General features: G+C 51.9%; 1 protein-coding gene across 1 annotated transcript; it reads right to left on the reverse strand.

Moving 5' to 3' along the window:
- Positions 1-285: 285 nt before the first annotated feature.
- On the reverse strand, positions 286-22,922 carry kmt2e (lysine (K)-specific methyltransferase 2E). Its single transcript, XM_068755431.1, is given in 29 exon segments — positions 286-1,551; positions 1,554-1,930; positions 1,933-2,146; positions 2,149-2,334; positions 2,420-2,493; positions 2,599-2,678; positions 2,775-2,854; positions 2,857-3,021; positions 3,113-3,660; positions 3,785-3,845; positions 3,928-4,154; positions 4,242-4,392; positions 4,499-4,798; positions 4,912-5,238; positions 5,329-5,514; positions 5,988-6,059; positions 8,558-8,656; positions 9,531-9,783; positions 9,861-9,970; positions 10,058-10,175; positions 10,305-10,435; positions 10,586-10,786; positions 10,877-10,915; positions 11,004-11,185; positions 11,627-11,766; positions 11,888-12,117; positions 12,469-12,583; positions 16,520-16,704; positions 22,636-22,922. Coding segments are annotated over 28 exon segments (4,914 nt in total). The 5' UTR covers positions 16,591-16,704; positions 22,636-22,922; the 3' UTR covers positions 286-1,374.
- Between the last annotated feature and the right edge of the window lie 976 nt (positions 22,923-23,898).

A 23,898-nucleotide genomic window follows, 5' to 3' on the forward strand; every position in this document is an offset into this window, starting at 1 on the left:
TTCTGGTTTTATATTCTCGATCATAATAGAATGATTAATACGAACTGATCCACAAGATCAATATTGGCATGGAAGCATTTTCCCTGGAATGGTCCTATCCCGAGAGAACAGCATGTTTTCCTGCTTTTCCCTTTAGCATCGCGTGTTTCAAAATGAACTCATGGTAGGCATCGACTTCAGATTCCCATCGAGCAGAACGCCGCAGCGTCTCCTCCCGACTGCAGAAAGACGAGCAGGAACTTGTCCCAGAGAAACATGGCCGCCACAAGTTGTATAAAACTGTCATTACAGTGATTTATTATAATGAACCATGAAAATAGCCACCAGTGCAGTGTCTGTGAGTCTCTCCCCTCCACACAAACATACACTCACACACAAATAATAAAAAAAATACAAGTTTAAGAGTCCAGGGGGGGGGGGGGGTGAATAAAATAAATGCTACAGTCAAAGAAACATTCAGCTTTGCCGAGAAGAGAGTTCATATGTACAACAAATATTTCAAAAATGGGATGGGAGCGAATTGTACAAGCATAGAAAAGAAGAGAAGCGAATATTTACAACCTGTTTCCTAGTCGCCGCGGTAACCACCTATACATTAAATTACAATTTCTACAAATAACCATTGATATTCAAAAATAAACCGCTAACGTCTCCTACCGCTCTGCCTACCCTCAAAGATCACAAGCACGCCATGGACGAGACGCCACGCACGCTTTCCTCCGAGCAGCCAGTCCATTCACACGCGCACACACGCACACGCACGCACACGCGCACACACACACACACACACACACACACACACACACACACAGAGTGCAGCCTCCCAGGGCGGTAAGGCAGGCTCCGAGAAATGAATCTTCTTCTGAATCTGCAGCGGTGAACAGATATTTGTTGTCAGACAGAGTAATAAAAAAAATATGTTTCGTTTCTTTTCCTCTATAGAAAAACGCTTTCTCGTCGCTATAATGAGCCTCGACACGAAAACAAATAAACGGCGTCGACGGCCGAAGACAGAGGAGGAGGAGACAGAGGAGGAGGAGACAGAGGAGGAGGAGACAGAGGAGGAGGAGGAGGCTGGAATGTCCGTCGATAGACAAAGTGCGGGGGGGCGGGAGTCCGAACAGACGCAGAATAGAGAGCTGAGGATAAACCAAAAACAGGAGGAGCACCGGGGAAACCGTTCATCTTCACTTCATACAGTTTGTCTTGAAGATCAATGAAATGTCCTTTTTCTAAAATTTTCTTTTCTTTTGAAGTATCTCCCCCCCCCCCCCAATCAGCTGTTTTTCCACTGGCCATGTGTTCTGGTACACAGAAAACATATCTACAGCTTAGGATGCACGCCCCCCCCCTCGGGGGCGGCTGCGGGGGCCGTCAGTGCCACCCTGTGCTCAGGTACCCCGAGCTGTGGAAGGCGGTCGAGGACGCAGGAGCGCCACGGGTCCCAGAGGGCATCTGGGAGACGGCGGCCTGGCCTGGCTGAGTCTGCTGTGGGGGAGGCGGCGGAGGGGGGGGCAGTCCAGCCTGCTGAAGGGTTGGGGGATATGTCGCTGGGGGGCTGAAGGATTGAGGCCAGCGCCGGGGTGCATGAGACCCGGCTGAAAGCTCTGAAAGTGGTGGGTCTGCATCGGGATGCTGGATGAGGGCGCCGGGGGAGGGGGCGGCGGCGGGGGAGGGGGGGTGGAAGGCTGCTGCTGGGCGCTCGGACCCTGCAGGGGGGGCGGTGGCGGGGGGGCGGCAGCCAGCATGAGCTGGTGCTGCTGGATGGGAGGCGGCTGCAGGTTGACGTGAAGGAGGGCGGGGCCTGGCATTGGGTGAGGAGGAGGGGGAGGGGGAGGAGGAGGAGGGGGGGGCGGGGGAGCAGCTGAGCTCTGATAGAGCACGCCGTGGGAGAGAGTCTGCATCAAGGGCTGAGATCCAGGAGGGTAGGGGGGGCGACCGCGGGCTTAAACCCAGGGTAGGGCCCGGCAGGCGATGGATTGGGGAAATAAGCCGCGGTGGAGGGCGGTGCGGGAGGGGGGAGGAGGGGGGGTGGGGGCGGGGCACCCTGCGAGTTATACTGGGAGAAAGGAGCCGGGCCAGTCTGAGTCTGAGCAGAGAACAGCGCCCTCTGGCTGCGGTAGGGAGAGCCCTGAGGCTGAGGCGAGTGGAGGAGGGGGGTCCGGGGTAGTGGACGGGGGACGAAGGTAACGGGGCGGGGGGCGGCTTCGTGGGAGGCGAAGGAGCCGGCTTGGGTCCCGCAGGTTTGCTGGTCGGGTTCGACGCCCGAGGCGGATTCTCGCCGTCCTCGCCCTTCACCGGCCGAGGCTGGCCGAGCGAGCCCGGAGAGCAGGGCTGAGGGGAGAGAGAGCGAGAGAGAGAGAGGACGATGACGGCGGCGATCAGACGGGCGTCCTCCGTGCGGGTCGAGGAGACTCACGGCCTGCGTCGGAGTTCTTTGTAGTGGAGACGGACAATCCCTCAGCGCCGGCGCGTCTCCTTCCACCTCGCCATCTAACGGAAACAGATCTGGGATCAATTTTCTGGGAATCCACGCCCCTTTTTTGCTCGCCCACCGAGACTCCGCCTCCGTTTAACACATTCAGGTCCGATTCTCACCCGCGTCTTTGTCTTTGCTGAGCAGCAGCGCTCTGTGGTAGCTGCGCTCTCGGGCCTGCTCTACCGATGTGGACGCCGTCCTAAGACCAGATCATCATCATCATCATCATCATCATCATCATCATCATCACCATCAACAGGAGCACGCCGTTTTTTTAATCTGTCCCGCCGCGTACCACTGGCCCTCGCCTTCCTTCTCTCCAGGCAGGTCTGCCTCTTCGCTCGTCTGCGGCTCCTTCACGGCGGCGTCGCACGGCGCCGCGGGGGCAGGGAGGAGAAGGGGGGCTCGCCGGGGGCCTCGGCCGCAAGAGGGAAGGCGTCCGCGGTCAAAGGCGGTACGAGAGAAACGGGAGAGCTGCATTCCGTCTTGGAGCCGCTGCGGCGGGCTTCGCGCTGCCGCTTCCTGTATTCTAGGAGGGAAACCTGGAAGAAGCAACGCCAGAAGGGGGGGGGGGTCAGTGCTGGAGCCACCAGAGGGCAGAATGTTCCTCCCTGAAGGCCCAGCTTCACTCACCTTTTTCTTCTGTGGGGGGTTCTGCGCCGACCCGCCCCCCTCGCCGCCGCCATCCCCGTTGAGTGAGCGCGAGAAGCCGAGCGAACCGCCCTCGTCGCCGCACGGATAAAAGAGCGGCCCCTGTCCTTCACCGAAGGGGGGCTGAGAGACAACCAGCGGCGCCGCCGCCCCCCCGGCCGCAGCGTCGGGCCTGAAGGGGGCCGCCAGAGGCTCCAGGGTGTGTGACGGGGTGAGGTCCCTCAAGTTAGAACTGACTGGAGAGAAGTTCAGGCCCGCTGGTCCCGCCGGGCCTCGTTCTGGGCTCTTTGTCCAGCCAGGAAACGAGGAAGAGGAAGAGGAAGAGGAAGAGGAAGCGCACGTTTCGGCAGACGCGGAAGCCTCGCCGCTTCCTTCTACGACTCCGCCGTCACACGCGTCCGCGCCGCCGTCCGGAGTCTCGGCCGGAGGCTGGGGGCTCTCGGGACCCGACTCCTTGGTCTCCGTCGGGAGTCCATCCGAACCGGGAGCCGCGACGCAGGGAGAGGAGACCAACGAAGGAGGACGCTCAGCTGGGAAGGGGCGGAGCTTAGCGTGAGAAACAAACAGCGCACCAATCGCAGCGTCTCTCAGGGCCAGACGACGACGGCTTTACCAGGTTGTTGATCAGCGTGGAAACGAGTTGATCCGGTTCACACGTCTCCTCCACGCCGCGTTTCCGGCCGACCTCCGGCGAGCTCTCGGCCGAAGACTCGCTCTGAACGGAGGTTCGTCGCATCAGGTCGTTTATTCTCGTAAACAACACGCACAAAACGGAGCCTCCGTGTGGGCAGGCTCACCTCTAGAGGGGCGCCGAGCGTCTGCGTCGGGGTGCTGGGGAGGGGCTCTGCACTCTGATCCTCCGCCCGAGGCCGCGGGGGGGTCCCCGGTAAGACGGGGGTCGCCGGCGTCTCCGATTGGTCCGTCCTGGTGGGCGTGCCGCACGGGGAGCCGTAGGGCGTCGAACTCTCGGACATGCAGGCGTCCAATGGGCTCAGACGCCGCTTTTTCAGAGGCGTCGGCAATTCTGTCGGGAGAAACGCGTTCCAACAGTCCTTTGAAGGTGATCAAAGGGACAATGCGGCAAACAAACGCGCTTTTATAAAGACAGTACCCGGCAGTGAGCAGACGCCATTGTAGGGGAGGGGGCTGTCGGCGTCTCCGTTTACGGAGGGGCTCAGAGGACCCTCGTAAGGCATGGGGAGGCTCGGCCGCCTGGCCGGGCTGGGGGAGCCCTCCTCCTCCAGCGCCTGCTTCAGCCAGCGCTGAAACAGAGACGCACAAAACGCTGAGTCATGATAGCCTCTCTACGGGCCGCGCTGAACTCGAGGCTCAGCCGATCCTCGACGGTCCTGAAGCGGGACGCCGTACCTTCTTGCACGAGCCTGTCGTCGGGGGCGTTTCTGGCAGTTCTCTGGAACGGCGCCGCCCGGTGGGCACGCCGGGAGTTGTGGGGCTGCGACTGGCCAGGAAAGGGGACGAGAACCGAACGTAGTGCTTTGGCGTGCTGTAGACCTGCGGCGAGCAGGCCATGCCCGGCAGGGCGTTGAGCTGCGTGGCGAGCACCTCGGGGTCGCTGCTGATTCTCAGCGGCCGCTCTGGAACCGGCTCGGGGGTTCGCACCGCGCCGCGATCCGGTTGCTTCTCTCCGACCCACTCGCTCACAAAGTGCTGTCGAGAAGTGAACGTGAATCAAAATAAATCGTGTTTACCGGGAACGTAATGATGTAATAAATAACTAAACGGAGACATTGTGCTTGCCGACACAGAAACGACGTCGATACCTTTTTAGTTTTGAAGTTCTTGCTGCCGGCGCGGTTTCTGTCCGGTGCGGGCGAGCCGCTGTGTGGAGGACTGGCGTCGGGGGCCTGCGGGGAGACGGCCTCCGACTCTGGAGGAGTTGGTGCTTCTCCTTCTGGGGCTTCAAAGGCGGGAGGCTCCGCGGACTCAATCGGAGAGCCCGGCGGCAAGTCCGAGCAGTTGCTGATGGTACGAGCTCGTCTGCGCTGTTGGCCGATGTGTGTGCGGTTCCTCGAGAAGCTCTTCCTGTTCCTCGAGCCTTTGACCTTGGCGGGTTTTAATCCCGGCTCCTCCTTCACCTCCAGAAGCGGCTGTAAGAAAGACAGAATTCAAATGGTTCTACGCAAGCGGTTCCCTTTAAAAACAAGAACCATCAGATGTTTCCGTCTCCGATCCTTCACCTGCATGACCGCTGGAGAATCGGCCATCTCAGGTGTGGCAGGAAGCTCCTCCTTTATGTCGCCGCGGATCCCAACGTCCGGTTTAACCGTGCCGATTCTTTCTAGGGCCTGCTCCCTGCGCTTCTCCCTCTTCTCCATACGGGCAAACGCTTGCAAGATGGCTTCCATTTTTCTCTCCTCTCGCGTCTGCAGTCAGATAGAAGACGGGTCCCGGCAGGGTGGGGGGGGAGGGGGGGGGGGATCGATGCAAAGGAAGACAGAGCAGAGGCATTAATCCATGGAGCACTACCGTCCAGAGCCCCCCCCCCCCAGAGGTAACGCTACGCAGCCAAAGCTGATTACAAAGCACCAAGAGAAGAGAAACGGGTTAAAAAAAATAAAAACACGGACCCTCCCTTTAGTGCATATCATTTGTGCCGTGAACTTCCCCAGGGTCGACCACCACCAAAAAACCCCAAAGAGTTCCACCGACAGTCCAGAAGAGCGTTCATACCCCCCCCGAAACACTGAAACAACAGACGCGTTGCTGCATAGAGGACAGGTGTCTGAAGACGGGACGGGACGGTTAGTAACTCTTGGAATCACCTCGAGGAGATTTGGTGGTGGGGAAGCTGGAAGATGAGTGGAGAAGGGTTTGCTATGTAGGGGTCAAAGTTTACCTCCTTGTGTTTCAGTCCCTTCCAGCTGGAAGCCCCCCCGACAGGGAGATGGGACTGCTCCGCTGGGTTGCCCTGAATGTTCAATAAAGAGACAGCCCAGTTTAGAAGAGACATGTCCCCCCCCCCCCCCCCAATCAAGGCTACGTCAAGAATGCTCTACTGCACCAAATATCGTCTTATTGGCGTCTATATTAGGGGGATTCCAGCCAGCCCAGTTTCTCCTCCCTTTAATAGAATATTAAAAAACACAAACTTTTATAAAATTTATCGACAATTAAATTTGAAAAGTGAGAAACAAACAAAAGCTAAGGCCGGTTCAGTAGCTAACAACGGTCCGGTAGCTAAGGCCGGTCCAGTAGCTAAGGCCGGTCCAGTAGCTAACGGCCGGTCCAGTAGCTAAGGCCGGTCCAGTAGCTAAGGCCGGTCCAGTAGCTAACGGCCGGTCCAGTAGCTAAGGCCGGTCCAGTAGCTAACGGCCGGCCCAGTAGCTAACGGCCGGCCCAGTAGCTAAGGCCGGTCCAGTAGCTAAGGCCGGTCCAGTAGCTAACGGCCGGTCCAGTAGCTAACGGCCGGCCAAGTAGCTAAGGCCGGTCCAGTAGCTAAGGCCGGTCCAGTAGCTAAGGCCGGTCCAGTAGCTAACGGCCAGTAGCTAAGGCCGGTCCAGTAGCTAACGGCCGGCCCAGTAGCTAACGGCCGGCCCAGTAGCTAAGGCCGGTCCAGTAGCTAAGGCCGGTCCAGTAGCTAACGGCCGGTCCAGTAGCTAAGGCCGGTCCAGTAGCTAACGGCGGTCCAGTAGCTAACGGCGGTCCAGTAGCTAACGGCGGTCCAGTAGCTAACGGCCGGTCCAGTAGCTAAGGCCGGTCCAGTAGCTAAGGCCGGTCCAGTAGCTGAGGCCGGTCCAGTAGCTAACGGCGGTCCAGTAGCTAAGGCCGGTCCAGTAGCTAACGGCGGTCCAGTAGCTAAGGCCGGTCCAGTAGCTAAGGCCGGTCCGGTAGCTAAGGCCGGTCCAGTAGCTAACGGCGGTCCAGTAGCTAAGGCCGGTCCAGTAGCTAACGGCCGGCCCAGTAGCTAAGGCCGGTCCAGTAGCTAACGGCGGTCCAGTAGCTAAGGCCGGTCCAGTAGCTAACGGCGGTCCAGTAGCTAAGGCCGGTCCAGTAGCTAACGGCGGCCCAGTAGCTAAGGCCGGTCCAGTAGCTAAGGCCGGTCCGGTAGCTAAGGCCGGTCCAGTAGCTGAGGCCGGTCCAGTAGCTGAGGCCGGTCCGGTAGCTAAGGCCGGTCCAGTAGCTAACGGCGGTCCAGTAGCTAACGACGGTCCAGTAGCTAACGGCGGTCCGGTAGCTAAGGCCGGTCCGGTAGCTAAGGCCGGTCCGGTAGCTAACGGCGGTCCAGTAGCTAACGGCGGTCCGGTAGCTAACGGCGGTCCAGTAGCTAACGACGGTCCAGTAGCTAACGGCGGTCCAGTAGCTAAGGCCGGTCCAGTAGCTAACGGCGGTCCAGTAGCTAAGGCCGGTCCAGTAGCTAACGGCGGCCCAGTAGCTAAGGCCGGTCCAGTAGCTAAGGCCGGTCCGGTAGCTAAGGCCGGTCCAGTAGCTGAGGCCGGTCCAGTAGCTGAGGCCGGTCCGGTAGCTAAGGCCGGTCCAGTAGCTAACGGCGGTCCAGTAGCTAACGACGGTCCAGTAGCTAACGGCGGTCCGGTAGCTAAGGCCGGTCCGGTAGCTAAGGCCGGTCCGGTAGCTAACGGCGGTCCAGTAGCTAACGGCGGTCCGGTAGCTAACGGCGGTCCGGTAGCTAACGACGGTCCGGTAGCTAACGGCGGTCCGGTAGCTAAGGCCGGTCCGGTAGCTAAGGCCGGTCCGGTAGCTAAGGCCGGTCCGGTAGCTAAGGCCGGTCCGGTAGCTAACGGCGGTCCGGTAGCTAACGGCGGTCCAGTAGCTAACGACGGTCCAGTAGCTAACGACGGTCCAGTAGCTAACGGCGGTCCGGTAGCTAAGGCCGGTCCGGTAGCTAAGGCCGGTCCGGTAGCTAAGGCCGGTCCGGTAGCTAACGACAGAAGGCTGTTTGGGAGGGAAGTAGAATAGTTGAAACAGAAATTGACCATTTCCAACGCAATGATGGTGAAATGACTCAAAAAGTATGAAAAAAAAATCTGGGGGGGTGGGGGTCATTTCAGGTGAACACAATACATTTAACTATCACTGATGGGGCGTGCTGATGGAACTGGGCCCTTTTGCCTCGTCTGCTGGAAGGAAAATAAGGAACGTGTAACCAGTACTGTGAAGCTGTCTGAGCTGGGGGGGTGGGGGGGGGGGCGCATAGTGAGCAGCAGCAGGGCTACCGACAGTGGTGGGAGCACAAGCAGCAGACGATTGATGAAGAGGAGGGCCGTTTTACACGAGGGAGGTAGAGGACAGCTGTTCCTAGTCAAGCCAGAGCACCCCTTAGCGAATGAATAGTTAAGCCCCCCCCCCCCCCCCCCCCCCCACCCCCCTGAGGAACAGGGTAGAGATTTATTATTGAGCTTTCTGCTGGGTGGCAAGAAAGCTGGAGACCCTAAGTTTGGGAACACTTACCATCTTCCTCCTCCTCTCTGCAATCTGCTCCTCTGACTCCATCTCTACTTCATTGCTAACGGAGGTTTTGTCTTCTAGATCCTCATATAACTCAGGATCCTGCAAGGGGAGAGTGGGGCACGGCGCTTTATCACGGCTGATCAGTCAGCCTGGCTACAGACTAGAGGGAGACAGGTAAGAGCGGAGCAGAGGGGGGGGGAGAAAGGGAGGGGGCAGGGGAGTAATCTGAAACATCGGGTTCATGGATCTGTTACCGATGATTATCTCGACGTTAAGGCGAGGACTTCTACGCATTTCGTTAATTATCTCCGCCGAGGCTCAAAAGGTTCCGAGTCAGATCCAGAAGAAATCCTGGATTGTGGATCAGTTTTTGGTAAAATTGCAGTCAATTGAGCATAAAAATTTGTTCCTCAATATGTCGGTTGATCATTGACCGATGTTTATGGAATTAGATTTTTCATCCAGATCGGCTCTAGAATGAACGATTTCTAACCTTTTGATGCCGATCCAGATCGCCATGTGGTCGGTGTGAACGTAATTACCAGGGCGCTTTCCGAGTTACAAATGCGACACAATATCGCACTTGTTACCGACCCTGAGCTTTGAAACACTCTGAACTTATTTATCGAGTCTCAAGCACGAAATGTTAAAATGTAAACCCATAAACAGAATCTTTCAAACGTCTGAATGAACGATTTGGGACGTACAGTAAATGTGTGTCTTGTGCAATGACAGTAAAATCTGACCCAAGTCCTTGAAATTATTAGTTGAGGGCTCAAAGGTGAAAGATTAAAGAGATGATGGGGGGGGGGGCGTACAGTAACAAAGAGTGACAATGGAAAACATGCACACAGCATTACACAACAAAAATATCTAAATTGCACGCATGGGTTATGTATATTAAAGAAAAGTACATGTAAACATGTGAAACATTCAAGCGAGTTTTTAAAGATGGAGGGTTGTGAAATCTTGCCTGGTTGTTTGAGATGGAGAGGCGGAGAGGAGAGAGTTTCCTTTGTTTGCCGTCGCCGACGCTCTTGCCCTTCCCCTCCCCATCCAGACCCATGTTCTGGTTCTGGCCTTGGTCGTCCCGAACGGCCTCTTTGTCTTTGCGACTCCCTCGGCGCCGGCCCACGGAGCCCAGGTTCTCCGTCGGTTCGAGGTTGTGCTTTAGCACCGGGCACTCCTGGTTCCCCTTCACGCAGGCACAGTCCACCTTGTATTTACTACAGGCAGGACAAACATGAAGTTAAATCTCACGAGCGATAATGTCGCTTTACCAAGTCTTCCCCTCGGTACTCACCAGCTGCCATAATCGTAATCGAAACCGATGGTGATCTCCGAGCCCTTGGCGATCGATCTCAACGAGTAGATGTACAAATGTAGCATGCCGTCCTCAACGACATGCCGCACCTGAGGAAGGTTAAAGCAAAGATGTTTAAGTCTGACTTACTTCAATTAGACAGGACTAATCCATGCATTGAGGCTGTTTCTTCTTACTTCTGAATTTGGGGTGCAGGAGCGACGGACGAAGCGCGCTTCATTGCCAAAGCTGCGCGCATCCACACACATCTCCAGCCCGTCAAATTTAGAGTAAAATAAGACAAACGGGTACGGCCTAGGACGGAGAAAATAACAATTAAAAAGACAACAGTTGTTCATTCATGAAAAAGGATTTCTATTTGACCCACATAAAGAAATAAAAAACTGCCCTTATGCAGAAGGAACAAACGAGTCGCATCCTGACCTCTTGAAGAAGTATCCGTTGGCCTCAAACTGCTGTCGAAGCATGAACCTCCCCCTGTACTCGATGATGAGGGAGTCTGGGGCCAAGTCTCGGACCGCCTTGAGAATCTTCTTGTTCTTTTGAACTTGACTCTGAGAGATGTACGCAGGCAGATACGAGTGCAATCAGCCTCAATTCTGCAAAGTCGACTGAACACTTTCCGATGTGCAGGACATTTTCAGGTAAGGTAAATAATGCAAGCCTTTATTATTGAGCGAGTATAGAGTGAACCTTTTTTTTACCTCCACGGGCGGTTTGAAAGAGGCGGGATGCGTGTTGTAGGCCAGGCTTTTACCGTCGCCCTGCTCTTTAACTCGCAGTAAGACCTGGACGTCCTCGCTGTACTGATTGCTGCTGGCCTCCTCGTAGCGTTCCATCCACGTTTTAATCTTGTTCTCCCACAGCGACAGGTGCTCTGCTGGCTCCTGCTCCGGGGCGGCGCCCTGGGACGAAAGAAAAGGACGGCTCTTACTCGACACGGTCGCTTCGCTTCGAGGGGGAAGCAACTGCAGGATTTCGGTGACGCCACGCACCTTTACTCTGGAGGACTTCCTCGACCCCTCTCGGAACGCCTGCCAGAGAAACAAAAGAAATGGAATTGTAAAGCCACAAAAGGTTTAAGGCTACGACCGTTTTCATGATCCATTCATGAAAGCTAACCTTCTTCGCTCGGGCGGAGGACGCAGAAGGCTCTTTATCGCCACTCTTTTTTCGTTTTTTATCAACCTGTTTATTGCCAAGGCGACCTGTCGTCAGGGTGATGGTGGTAGGCGTGTGTTGGAATGTGGAGTAGAGCTCGAGTGGCACCTCATCTCCACTCTCTGTAGCACTCGTGTCCCCATCTGAATAAACAAAAAAAAAAACCCTCAAAGCTTTAAGAGGGGATGCCAGAACAAAGCCGATTGTTTGATACAGGCTAAAAAAAGGGAGCTCGTCATGTCGGAATAATGCAGGAAGCAATGCGACGCAGATAAGAAAATGCATTTTCCTCTTGTCCAGCAGATGTCAGTGTGTCCCAGGCTCATGCCGGGTAAAGTTTGCTTGGCCCGTGCGGGGAGGAGGCGGCACCTTTGTGCTCTGTTCACTAATAAGCCACTTTATTTACTGCAGATAGGAAAGTCAGTGAAAACTCTGAATATTAAACAGGAGTTTCACAAATCGACAAACATTCGTCTGTCCTTATAATATAAACACAGACTTTCAAAGTTAGACTGAAACTAAGACCCAACGCAATCGTCACAAAAACAAGGGCTGTGTATAACCTTCTGTTTGATCTTTCTCACCAGACAGGCATTCCCGTTTTCTGGTTTGCAGCAGGACGGCCCTCTCTCTGTCCAGGTGTCGTGGTTGGCAGCGTTCGCACAGGTAGGTCTCGGGAATGTTCTGCCTGTCGATGCCCATGCAGTCTATGTGCTGCCAGGCGCTACGGCGAAAAGGAACAAGGGACTTCAAATACTCAAACAGAGTCTGTGATCAAATCAAATCGCTGCTTCAGGGATGAAGGACAAAGAAGGATGTCTAATAACCGGGGGGGGGGGGGTTACCTGCACTTGTCACAGCAGATCATGTATCCGTCATCATGGGTGAAGCCACAGATGCAGCGGGTGATGTCAGCGCCGTAGCTACCATCCTCTGACGTGCTGAGCGTGGTGCCCCTTGACGCTTCGTCTTGCCCCCCCGGAACAAACAACCCCCCCTCTCCTTGTCGAATCAACATGGAGGGAGGAGGGGAGGCTGGTGGCGTCGGTGGGGGCCGCGCCCCATAGTTATGGTCCTGTGGGAGCAAATGTTCAGGATTAATAACCCCGCTGATGAATTATTTGGTTCGTTCACCAAAAAACATTCTGGAGGCGAAGTTGCTATAAGAAATGTCTTGTGTGTGATTAAAATATAATAAATAAATAAAACAATCCCAGAAACCAAGTGATTAAATATCTTATGAAGTAAAATATTAGAAAGCAACAAACTCATATTTTAAGCGATCGAATGTTTGTACAAAAAAACCTGAACGATCCTGCACCATAAGTAGTGCAGCTCAGCAGAAACGCACGGCTCAACTAACGAAAGACAGGAAGCAGACTCTGTACTGTACTCTGTGCTGTACTCTGTACTGTACTCTACTCACAGCGTACGGCAGGCCAACGTAACTGTGGGAATGGTGAGAGCTGCTGCTGTAGATCTGGTGCGGGTAGCTGGACTTCTCTACCACCACAGGGCTGGCCTCCACCGATTCTGGTCTGCTGGGGGGGGGGGGGGGGGGGGGGACAAACAGGACACGTATTACTATATACTGCAAATATTTGATAACCAAATAGTGTGAGTAAGCAACATTATGCTAAGTAGGGAAGCAGGGCTAAGGGATCTTTTTTAAGGCTCGAAGCGTACACCGCTCCAATCCTCAGGATAAATATTTTAATTATGTACAATTTAAACTTTTGTAGCTATAGTTACGATAATATCGTTTATTAAGGTTTTGCGCAAATAACAAGCCTTCATACGCCGTTTACATGCAGTGAGAAGTTGGGAACCCGTATCCAATTTCAGAAGTCTTTGGGTTCGGACACAAGTTACTTCACAATGAAGCAAAGAGTAGAGGGGAGTAAAGGAGACACCTCCGACGTTGTCAAAGTATATTTGACATTTATTTTATTATAAGATCGCAGCAGATGTCTTTAATTACCTCTCCACCCCAACACAAGCATTTGATGCGAGCGCCCGTTTAGCTCGGCTTGGTCCAGATGAGAAAAGAACCAGTCTGAGAACAATTAGCTGTGCCATGTTAATCATTGTTGTTACACACGCTGCACCATTTAGAATGTATGACTTTTAGGAGCTTTTCACCTGTAAGCTGTTGCAAGTCATTTTTAAGTTTGACAATTTGACATAGAAATGGTCACAACGCTGCTGCATTTGGGCAGAATAAAAGAATAAAAACCTAAAACTCAGGACGCCTTATTGGTGGTTTAGATTGTTTTGTCGATAGTTATTCTATTAACGACCTCAAACCTTGAGACTTCCTTTTATTTGTCAAATCAAAATGCTGCTGTGCACTTTATTTTTGGTGAGAGGCTCAAAACAGACCTGCAGTGTAACCTGTTGCACAAGTTTTGTTAGTTCTCAATAAAATACGATTGGAGGTGTATTCTGTCAGTTATTCATTTTCTTCAATCGGTATCGGCGGGTCAGGTTTTAAAGATCGGTGATCGGCCAGAAAATTCCAATCAGTGCACCACTAATTAAAATACTATTTTCTCAAATGTAAGTACCGGTAATATGAAGTAATTTTCCCTTCAGCCATTGGTTTATGTTTATCATGTCTGGGTTAAGATACTGACTGAAATAAAACTACCAGACCTGATTAATAGTAATATTAAAGCACTGCTTGCACACTGACATATCAGTATTTTACAATTATTACATTATAACTGTGTGTGTTTATTTTTGATACTTTGCGTACATACTGATTACAGTTTAACTGGAATTTCTTTTGTATGTTGTTGTCATATGAAGTGACTCAAGCCCCGTCGCTGGAAAACCAAAGCAGGAGAACGAGGCAAATAACAGGATTACGCCAAATAAATGATCTTAGTACTATTACCCCTCAGCCACAGGGGAGAAAAAACTACAAAAATATGCCCCCCCTCACACAAAAAAGGGAAAACACCACACACAACTATTGAAGCTCATTCATAGCAAACCAGTAAAACCACTTTCCCAGTCTTCACATGGCAGGTGAGGACTGAGAGCCTGTTCGGCTGTTTCAGACCAACACACCCTTATTATGACATGATTAATTTGTCCGTTGCTGAGAGGAGGCGCTCCAGGAAGTGGGAAGTGGAAATGGCATGAGGTAACCGTCAGGTATGAAGAATGAAGAGGAGGAGAGACTGAGCACTACGCCAATACCAAGACGCATTTGAGGAAGAAAGTATGGTGCAGTAGCTATTCATGCGAGAGAGTAATTGACGTATAATAACCACGAATTGGAGCAAGAAACATCATTTTAGCATCGACTTCTCTAAAGATTCTGTATAGAAAACGGTGTCAATGTCAAACAAATACCATTCAAATATCAAGGACTGTCGGCACACGCTTATTTCCGTCACCAGTACCATGTGCTATACAAGTACACCCTCAACGAGGGTATTCAAAATAGGAAAAAGGACTCAGAATACAGCCTTTCACGTAAACAAGACTACGGGGGACGCTGAAAAGGCTACGTAGCATTATCAACGATTGGTTACAATGCGACTCCACGGGAAACTCTTACATTCAGCACAGGCAAAGGAGCAAAGTATAGATAAACCATCCAGGTGAAATTTTAAACGAGAAACACCCCCCCCTCAAATAAAGTCCCAATTTAAAGCGGCGATACGATACCTGCGCGAGCGCTTCTCAGCGCTACAGCACGCTGTAAGAGCAAATGTGCAACACTTCCTGTATGTGTTGCCGCTCGAGTATTCACTGTCAAAGTGAAAACATAAGCGCATACTCGAGTTCTGGAGGCAGTGCCAGAGGAAGGTGTGTGCGTGTGCGTGTGTGTGCGTGTGTGTGCGTGTGTGTGTGTGTGTGTGTATGACGGATGGATGAATTCGTCTACACAGCACTTGACAGTGCAATAGAGGCACTAACTTTTCTCTTATTAATGATTAACCAGACCAAAGTCTAACTACACGACAGGGAATAAAAGAACTGGACAAGACTGAACGATTCATTCGGCGACCATGGAAGACAGTTTTAATAGATACACATAAATAGCATAAATCACTGGAGTTTAACCTTCCAGTGATTTGGTGAGAAAGAGGAAGAGAAAAACGCAGATGGGCAACGACAGACAAAAGGCAAACGGTGAAGCAGAATGTTCAGCGGGAAAGAACTAAACACATCTGAATGTACGTGTTGAGCTTTGGGCTTTGTATCATCCATGTCTTGGACTCCTGGGACGTGGACATGAGGGACTAGATCATTGGAGAACACACAATGAGCTGCAGGACCATTCAGAACCAGATCTGAATACGAGCAGCTCGGGTCTGTGTCGTGAAATTCAAAACACGAGCAAAAATAATAATAATCTGCACTTGAATACTAAATTTTACAACCTCGGTACATCCCTTTCTCTCGCTAATAAATATAGAGTTTTAACAATTATTTTAAAGAAAATATCTGCTGAGTGGGCAAGCGTGGAGAACAGAGATCAACAGCAGGCGAGGAAACAGCCAGAGGCAACGCCTTCCACTCCCGAAGAGCTCCCCACTCGCTACCATGGTAACGCTACGTATTCTGAGAATGTGAGCGCGCACGGCGCGCTCCGTGGACGCAAACACTGCATTAGCCAACAGCTGGTGACGCTGCTGCAGACTTCGGGGGGGGGGGGGGGGCACGGACGTAGAAAGGACGCGTCGCCGTTTTGCTGGTGAGTAGCCAGCCCTGCTATTCCACACTCGCAATAATCCAGAGACGTTTCTATGTGCTTCTAGATGGGACCTGTGCAACGGTAGCCCCCCCTTTAAAGCTCATCATCTAGAGCAGCGCGCGGACAAAGGGGCGAATGAGCGTGCTCGGGTAGGGGGCTTACTCCTGGAGATATAGGAGGGGGGGGTCGGAGGACACAGACGCCACGTCCAATGCGAGTGCCACCTGTCACTCAGGCTAGTGACCATGGCAACAGGATGTGCGCAGTGCAGAGGGGAGAAGGGGGGGCAGGTGCCATGGCAACACAAGCCGTCAGAGCAACAGCTCTGAAGGGGAGGGCTCTTGATTTTAAAGAAACAGGAGACCCCCTCCTTTCGTTGATGACGTACGTTAGCCATCCCAGAACCCCTTGCTTCAGTTATTTGACCAGAGAAAGACACGGCAATGTCCTTCACAAAACCGTAAGAAACAGGGGAGGGGGGGGCAATAAGCGGCTTGTTGCTATGGCTGCACGCACTAGTTCTGCTTTACTGACACAGCACAAAAACATCATGCTAAAGCATTAAAAAGGTGCTAAATGATGCTGCACACCACTATTTTAAAGAAAATGCATTGATGACAGAGCTGCTTTGGCCACTGCTAAATGCAGGGGCCACAATAATAGGGAGATGAAGTTTATATCAAATAACAGGTGTCAAACGGCCCTGAAGAAACGGCACAGAGGAGGGTAAAGATGTGGGAGCGGGTCTGCCATTATTACTCACTCTGAGCCCGCAGCCATGTCCAGGTACGAGCCGTCTGCTGTGTCCACCCCTACCGGGACGACTACGCTCATGACGTTCTTTGCTGATCGGTTCTTGACCTACTGAGTCCAGAGAATGGGAGTCCAAAACACTGAGGCATGCCAGCCGCAGCAGTCATTGCAGACATCTAAGTGCATCCACGAGGCCTTCACGTATGGAAGAGCAATGGAGAGAGAGAGAGAGAGAGAGAGAGAGAGAGAGAGAAGTTAGCATCTTATACAGGCATCATTTCCAGCACACACTGATCAGTTCAACAATTGTGTCGTTTATTTTCTAACAAACAATGCAGACTGTGGAAGCTAGCGAACCTAAAATTACAGATCATCATAAAAGTGCTTTTTTTAAGCACATTTAGTAAGGCCACAATAATAGGGAGATGAATTTTATATCAATGGGTAATTCCCCTCCGATGGATCTGCCTGATGGAAAGCAGGAGCAGACCGTTTTTGTAACGTGAAGCCTGAGCTGCTGCCCTGACAGTGTACTAATGCCAGGAATGCAGGAGGCTGCACCGTTAGGAAACTCCCACAAAGGGGAGCAAGAGAACAGAGCAGTCTGCCGCCATGAAAGGGGGGGGGGGGGGCAGCAACACACAGAGGCCATTTTTCCCCCTTTAGCACAGAGAGCAGTTCTATTCTAAATACTCGTAACACACCAACACAAGACCAAGTCAAAAAATAAATAAATGCTCCAACAGTTTACCGATGAGACAGCTGACGCTTTATTTGTACTGCTGTCGGTTAAATAAAAAAAGGGTGTTCTCGGAACAAGTCGTCAATATGCATTAGGTGACGAATGCCGTGCTCCTGTGTTCAGGGGTATCTGAAATGACGTTGTGTGTCAGTGTGTCTGGCCCTGATAGAGAGCTCTATGATAAGCAGGATTAGCGGGGAGGGACAGACGCAGAGACAAAACAGGACGGAGGTCACACCTCCACCTGCTGCATTCACATTTGGGCGTAAATGTTAAGCAAATAACGGATCGGTCGCATATTGCCGGCTCAACTCAATAACGTTTAAGAACAAATAACATACAGTAGCAGCAACGGAACCCGTCTGTGGGGTTCTCGTATGTGTAATGCGTGGTAGAGGATCACAACGAGAAGAGCAGAAAAAACAACAAGTACAGTACAGACACATTCCTGACTAAACCCGAGCTACGCAGTGACCGTCCTGCTCCTCCCACTTCCTCTAAAACTGTCCGTCGCGCGAGAGAAACACAGCCAAAGAAAGGCAAAGAAGAAAGGGAAAAACACCCCCCCCCACCCCGCCCCTTCCTGTGCCCCGTCAGCCCGCCCAGCCGGATTTCTCTCCCTCCTTCGTGCAGGGGTGATGCCAAGTTCATAATTAACAAAGAGGCAACGACACATTTGGTCTTGTCCAGCGGCGCTTATGAGGGGGTGAGGGGGTGAGGGGTGAGGGGGTGAGGGGTGAGGGAGGTGCACGGAGGGCGAGTCAATGAGAGCCACAGACAAAGCAACAGAACGAGCCACACGAGGTGGTTGAAGCTCGCAATACGGCTCGCATCTTCCTCACCTTTCGTGTACGGTGACCCCCCTGAACAGATACGCAGCCCCTCCATTTCAGGGAGCCGTGGGATGGGGGAGGTGCACGCGGGGGGGGGGGAGGTCCGTCTGACAGTGACGCAACACAGCCTAGACCTGGGCGGACTCTGGGTGGCAGAGTGGAGCACATAGCGTTTCCCCGTCTCCCCCCCCCCTCTCATGGGGACACAGGCACGTCATTGTGTAGGGGATAACTTATCCTTTTAAGACAGACCCGCACTGAAGCCAGCGAGGGGAAAACCTCCGACTGGACACTCAAACCGTACCGCTAACGACCGCAGCGTTCCGCTCCCCTCATTCTTATCATCACGGCCGAGTCTCAGAAAATTATGCTTTGCAAGTAGGAAGAAAAGAAAAAAGAAAAAAGATTCCAACTGAAACGCATAGAGCCTCCTACCAAGCTGAACGCGACTTCACACCATAGATCTAGCTGGCTGCAATGACTCAGCGTACAAGTATATATACAGGAAGCATGACCCAGATGGAATGGAGGCCTTGCCCTCTTTTTCATGGTACCAACAGCACAGAGAGAAATATCTCAGCATTTACACAAGTCCTTTGAGGCCACAATGGGAAATGTGTTAAGTCTGAACGAATAAACAACAAAGGTTAAGAGCTGATTCTCGCTCAAACGCAACACAAAATAACTCAACACTTCCCCCGACGCCTGCATTACGCTTTCCTTTTACCCTGCTATATTTAAATGAGGCCACAAGAATGCAACAATCTTAAGTCAACTGGTTCATGTACTGTACATCAAAATAAAAACGAGAGCTACAAACGTGAACGTTTATGAGTGGAGCTAATCAGCACCCACGGTGGTAGTGGGAGGGCGGCGGTAAAGAGACGCACGCCCCATTAAAGTAGCGTCTGAGCATCAATTTCACGCCTGGACTGCAGTGCCATTACATCACCGACATTGACGGCGCTGCCTTGTGACGACTCATGAATGTTATTGTAAAACAGGAAGGTTAGGACCCAGTCCTAAAGCCACCCGTCAGGGTGGCAGCTCGCTAAGTTAAGGAGGGATCCCTTACGGCCCGGATAGCAAAAAAACAAAAAAACACGGTCACCTGAGCTTTGGCCTCTCCTTCTCCCAGCGGAGACAACATGTGACCGTCACGGGCCCCAACGCTAGGCAGCCTCGTCTCTGTGTCTCTCGAGATCTGGGTACCGTACGCGCAAGGTCACGCGAGACAAGGCCGCAGTCACACCGCTTATCCCCCGCACGGACAGGTGTGCATCTAAAGAGAGACACATTTCACCAACACAAGGCGTTACTGTTTCCAGGATGAGTCTATTGTCTGGAGACGGGGTACAGACAACAACACGGGGAGCTCTTCCAAGAGCAGGAAGTGGCAAAGCAAACGCTAATAAAGCTACGGCCTCAGCACGCCCGTCTGAATATCAAACGCCATCCCGTGCAGCTGCTCCCTCTCTGCTGAGCACACCGAAAGCGTGATATAGTTTATGTTCACCTTGTGGCTATTCGATTGTGTGTCCGAGAGCCGGTACAGGTGAGTCATCTGAGACTGCCATGACTCCCTATCACCTGCCACAACGCTCCATCCCTTTTGCGGAGGGGGAGTGGCAGCGCAACTCCTATCAGCATCTCTGTAAACACAGCAAGCAAACACACACTTTGATGCACAAAGCAACCAGGCTCACGTTGAGCCGGTCGGGCAGTTAACGCCGTCTACGCCAATATTGTGTGGACAGATTAAAAAAACAAAAAACACCATAGCTCTCTGCAAGAGAGCTGGGAGCAGCAAAGAATGATTCCACGCTGTGGGGCCGACTACTCACCTAGCAGTAAGAAGAAAGAAGAAGAAAAGACTCTTTGCCACTAAATACAATCAGCACAACTTTATTATTTAAGACAGTAAGGGACCCCACATGGTAGCAGTGCCTTGTGTTAGTGATAGTGTGAACACAATGAATAAACAGAGGCCATTTGCATCCCCATTTCTTCATGGTACGTTTGGATCCTTGAAAGAAACGGCCATCTTTACATAATACATCCATTAGTCCCAACAGCATCACAGAGAACAATATCACATCTTCCCAGAACAGTTTCCATGTCAATTAAGGCATGACAGTTATTAGGGAAAAGAAGAACAGGGGCTCTTTGCAACAGAAACGAACCGGCATTGAAGCCGTTCCGAGGGGGGGACAGTCTGGTAAACCCCGCTGTCCTCCGAGAGACCATCTTGAATTTTCGATATGTTCATTCACATCTGTTAAAAATACTTTTCAATGGTCGGACTATAAAGTACGCAACACGACGCTCACGTGGGGCAGAAACAGTTGCACCTAAAGGAAGCTTAAAGTTGTTAAAAAAAAGAAGGAGAGGCGAATCGATGGTCAGAATAAATCATTAGCAGCAGCAGCCGTGACGCACGTCACAGAAACACTAGGCTCCTTTTGGCAATGACGTGACGCAGCGCAGTGACGAAACAGAATAGTATAATGGAGGTAAAGTCGAGCTTATTTATTCTTGTCCAGCACCGTAACTGTTTTAGATCATGTGTCGTGCAGTCGCTTCCCCGTGAGACCGCCGGCGCCGCAGCCCGTCGTGCCGGTGGGGTGCGGAGGCTACAAACACCGCTACGAGGTTAGCGCAACACCCTTGTGCTGTCGCCATTTTCACAGCGCTCCTCTGCGGACGGGGGAGACAGCCGGTCGGTGCCGGCCAGGGGAGCCTCGCCATGGGAAGATAACCCCCACGAATGCATCCGATCGCCTCTTCCATACACTCTGAAGCGTCTCTGTCGGTACAACCGCCGCGTTGCTTCTTTAGAGGGAGGTTTTGTGAATTCATCGACAGCGAAAACAGTAAGCTAATCCGGCTAGCGTTTACGGCCAGCGACGGCCTCTAAAAAAATGAAGGCTAAATGTAAAAAAACAAAAACATTCGGAATACGGAGACAACCGAAACGCCTTTGAAGCACTCCTCTTATCGATCGGGTGTACTGATCATACAGTGATTCCTGTACTATTGCTGTTTTTGGCCTGAATAAATAAATAAATCAAATAACGAGAGGACACAATGCGGAAGCTAACGCTAGCCTGCCATATAATGTCCGATGGATTCAGGCTAGCAAAGCGCACCACTTTGATTAAAGCCCGTCAGACACGGCGACTCTATCGGAACGAGATCTCCGGGCGTGAACGCGCATGAACGCGCATGAACGCGCATCTCCGACCATCTCCGGCGTGAACGCGCATCTCCGACCATCTCCGGCGGCACGACGCGGCGAGGACCGCCGACATGGAGTCACAAATTGTGACCGGGGCGAGACGCCAGAATGGAACGTCCCCTCCCCCACGCCTGCAGCAACTGAGCCACTGGATTTAAATCGAGTGATGGAAAAATGATTTGTTTATTTTTATGTACAAGAACAATAAACAACAGTCCTTATTTCCTAGTTTGACGCTTGATCTAATCCAGACACAATTGCGATTCTTGAGAAGCCTAAGCGATTACTGAATATTAATTATTTTAACAGCTGCTCTTGCTTTTGAGGCGACTGTGACGTTCATGCATCCATTCACATGCAGGTTAAAACGTATTCATTTTGGTTCCGAAAAGAGACGGTGTAAAGAAACGTGTTCTGTGATGACATAGTGGGAGCCCCCCCCCCCCCCACGACAACGAGTTTGAGCTCGTAGCTCATGCTGATGAGGAATCGGCCGTTTCCGTGCCCGGTGACCGTGAATAATATGCTCTATTCACGTAACGGACGGGCTGAGAGCTGCAGATCCAAAGACGAGGTATCGAAAAGTAAATGATCTGCTTTGGATCAAAGCGGCTAGTGTTATGACGGAGGAGGGGGGGGGGGGTCAACATTTGCATCGAAGCGGTGCGCAATATGGCCCGCAGTGTCACGCTAAAGCTCGCCCCACCCCCCCTGGTTCTAGCGATGTTTATTCAAGTTCAAATGCAACGCATTTAAAGACGTGCTCACCGCTAGCAGCATGCTAGGGACCGACATTAATCTGATAATTGCTCCGGTTTTGTCTCACGTTATCTTGACAGTAGCCTTTCAGCTATTCGGATACATATTTATAGAGATCACTACGACATTTAATCTCACAACCCGATAACTGTGACGACTTATTAAACGCCGCACGACCAACGAGAACCCAGAAGCTCTGTTCAGACTCAGTCTGGCTAATTTGAGCTAGTAGCATGCGCCTAGCTATCAAGCGGTCTCCTGGCGTTTCGCTTGCCAACGTGACACTTGGAAATTTTGAATATTACGTCATTTTGTTGGCCGTTTCAGAAATATATTACAGTAAATACAAACTAAAATAGACTTGGAAACTTTAAATCAGCAGCAGAGCCAACGATGAAGATCAGGCTAGCTAGCTAGCTAGCTGTCCTAAGCTGATACAACTACACTAGCGAACACCAGCATGATGCCCCTAGCCAGCTAACTAAAGCCAACAATGTCCTTTCAGGTTGGACTTAAGATCACCTTATCGCCACCAATCAATGCCGCGTACTTACCGGTTTATGTCCACTCTGGATGATATTAATGGTGAATAAGGGGACCTTCCCAAGACCCCCGTCGCTTTCCACAACCAAAACAATACTTCTCCCCACACACTGCGGATCCCGAGCAAAGCTTCAAAATGTTTGTCTTTCAACTTGTCCTCTAAAGAGTTCTTTCTTGTGAAAAATCCATGTCCTCTTTACTACGCGGTAACGCAGATTCGACTAAAAAATAATTCTACACCAATAAAACTGCCCCCTGGCTAACAGCGACTTTCAGAAATTAGAGCCCCTCGAAACCAGTCTCTTTTCCCTTTGCAAAAATGGCGGCCCTGCCAGGACTGCCGAGACTCCGCCTCCCCGCGAGCCCCTCCCCCTCCCAATCGCTAAACTCGAGCCCCGCCTCCGCATCCTGCGGGGCTGCCCTCACTCTTTGACAGGGGCTGCCCGTGACCGTGATCAACGCGCGTTCACGGTTGTGTCCGCTTCGTGTTTCCGTCGGCAATGGTTTGGATTTAATCTGTGTTGGGAGTCTAAGCTGCTCTTGTTATTTGCGCATTTATGTCACTATGGAGACCGGACCGTGCCGTGGTGGTGTATTTTGGAACCATTTTAAATATAGCTCGTTCAACACGTACACAACATAATAACGTAGCTCGACTGTTCCACGAATCCGCTTTGCTGCCGTCAAGATGACGTAAAAGGTAGAATCAGCTGCGGAAATATGTTTGCCGGGATAAGAGGCGACGGAACTGTTACGCAACGCCTTACGTAAGAGCAGCGTTTTTATGTTAAGGCCGATGTCAGGAAGGGAAACACTGACCGGAAGGAATAAATAATTCTCAATGAAACAGTCCATAGGAAAATATTCAAATGGAATATAGCATAAATGTTCGTAAATCACAGCGACCTTCCTGCGTGTGCGGAAATATGTTCAGATCCCATTGACATCATAAGCTCGGAAAAAAAAGAATATGCTCTCAACATTTCCGTTTATGGACCCTCCCCCACCCTAAACCGCATCCCCGTGCGCATGCGCACTCACGGGAACGCTGTCACGGCTGGTTCAACGCAGTCGAGCCGCTCGTTTGAAATACATTTAAGGGAAGGACGGGAGGCAAAATGTCGGGCCGTTCGAGCCGCCCGCTCTGACGCGGCGACGGAGGGACACGACGAGTATAAACGGCCGCTGTCGGTTTGTCTCTTCCGGAGAGGATAACGGGAATGCGCGACTTTGCTGCGCATTGCGTTTTATCCGTAGGTGTCCTGTCGATGGGG

Source organism: Brachionichthys hirsutus, chromosome 22, assembly GCF_040956055.1.
Source record: "Brachionichthys hirsutus isolate HB-005 chromosome 22, CSIRO-AGI_Bhir_v1, whole genome shotgun sequence".
Taxonomy (NCBI): Eukaryota; Metazoa; Chordata; class Actinopteri; order Lophiiformes; family Brachionichthyidae; genus Brachionichthys; species Brachionichthys hirsutus.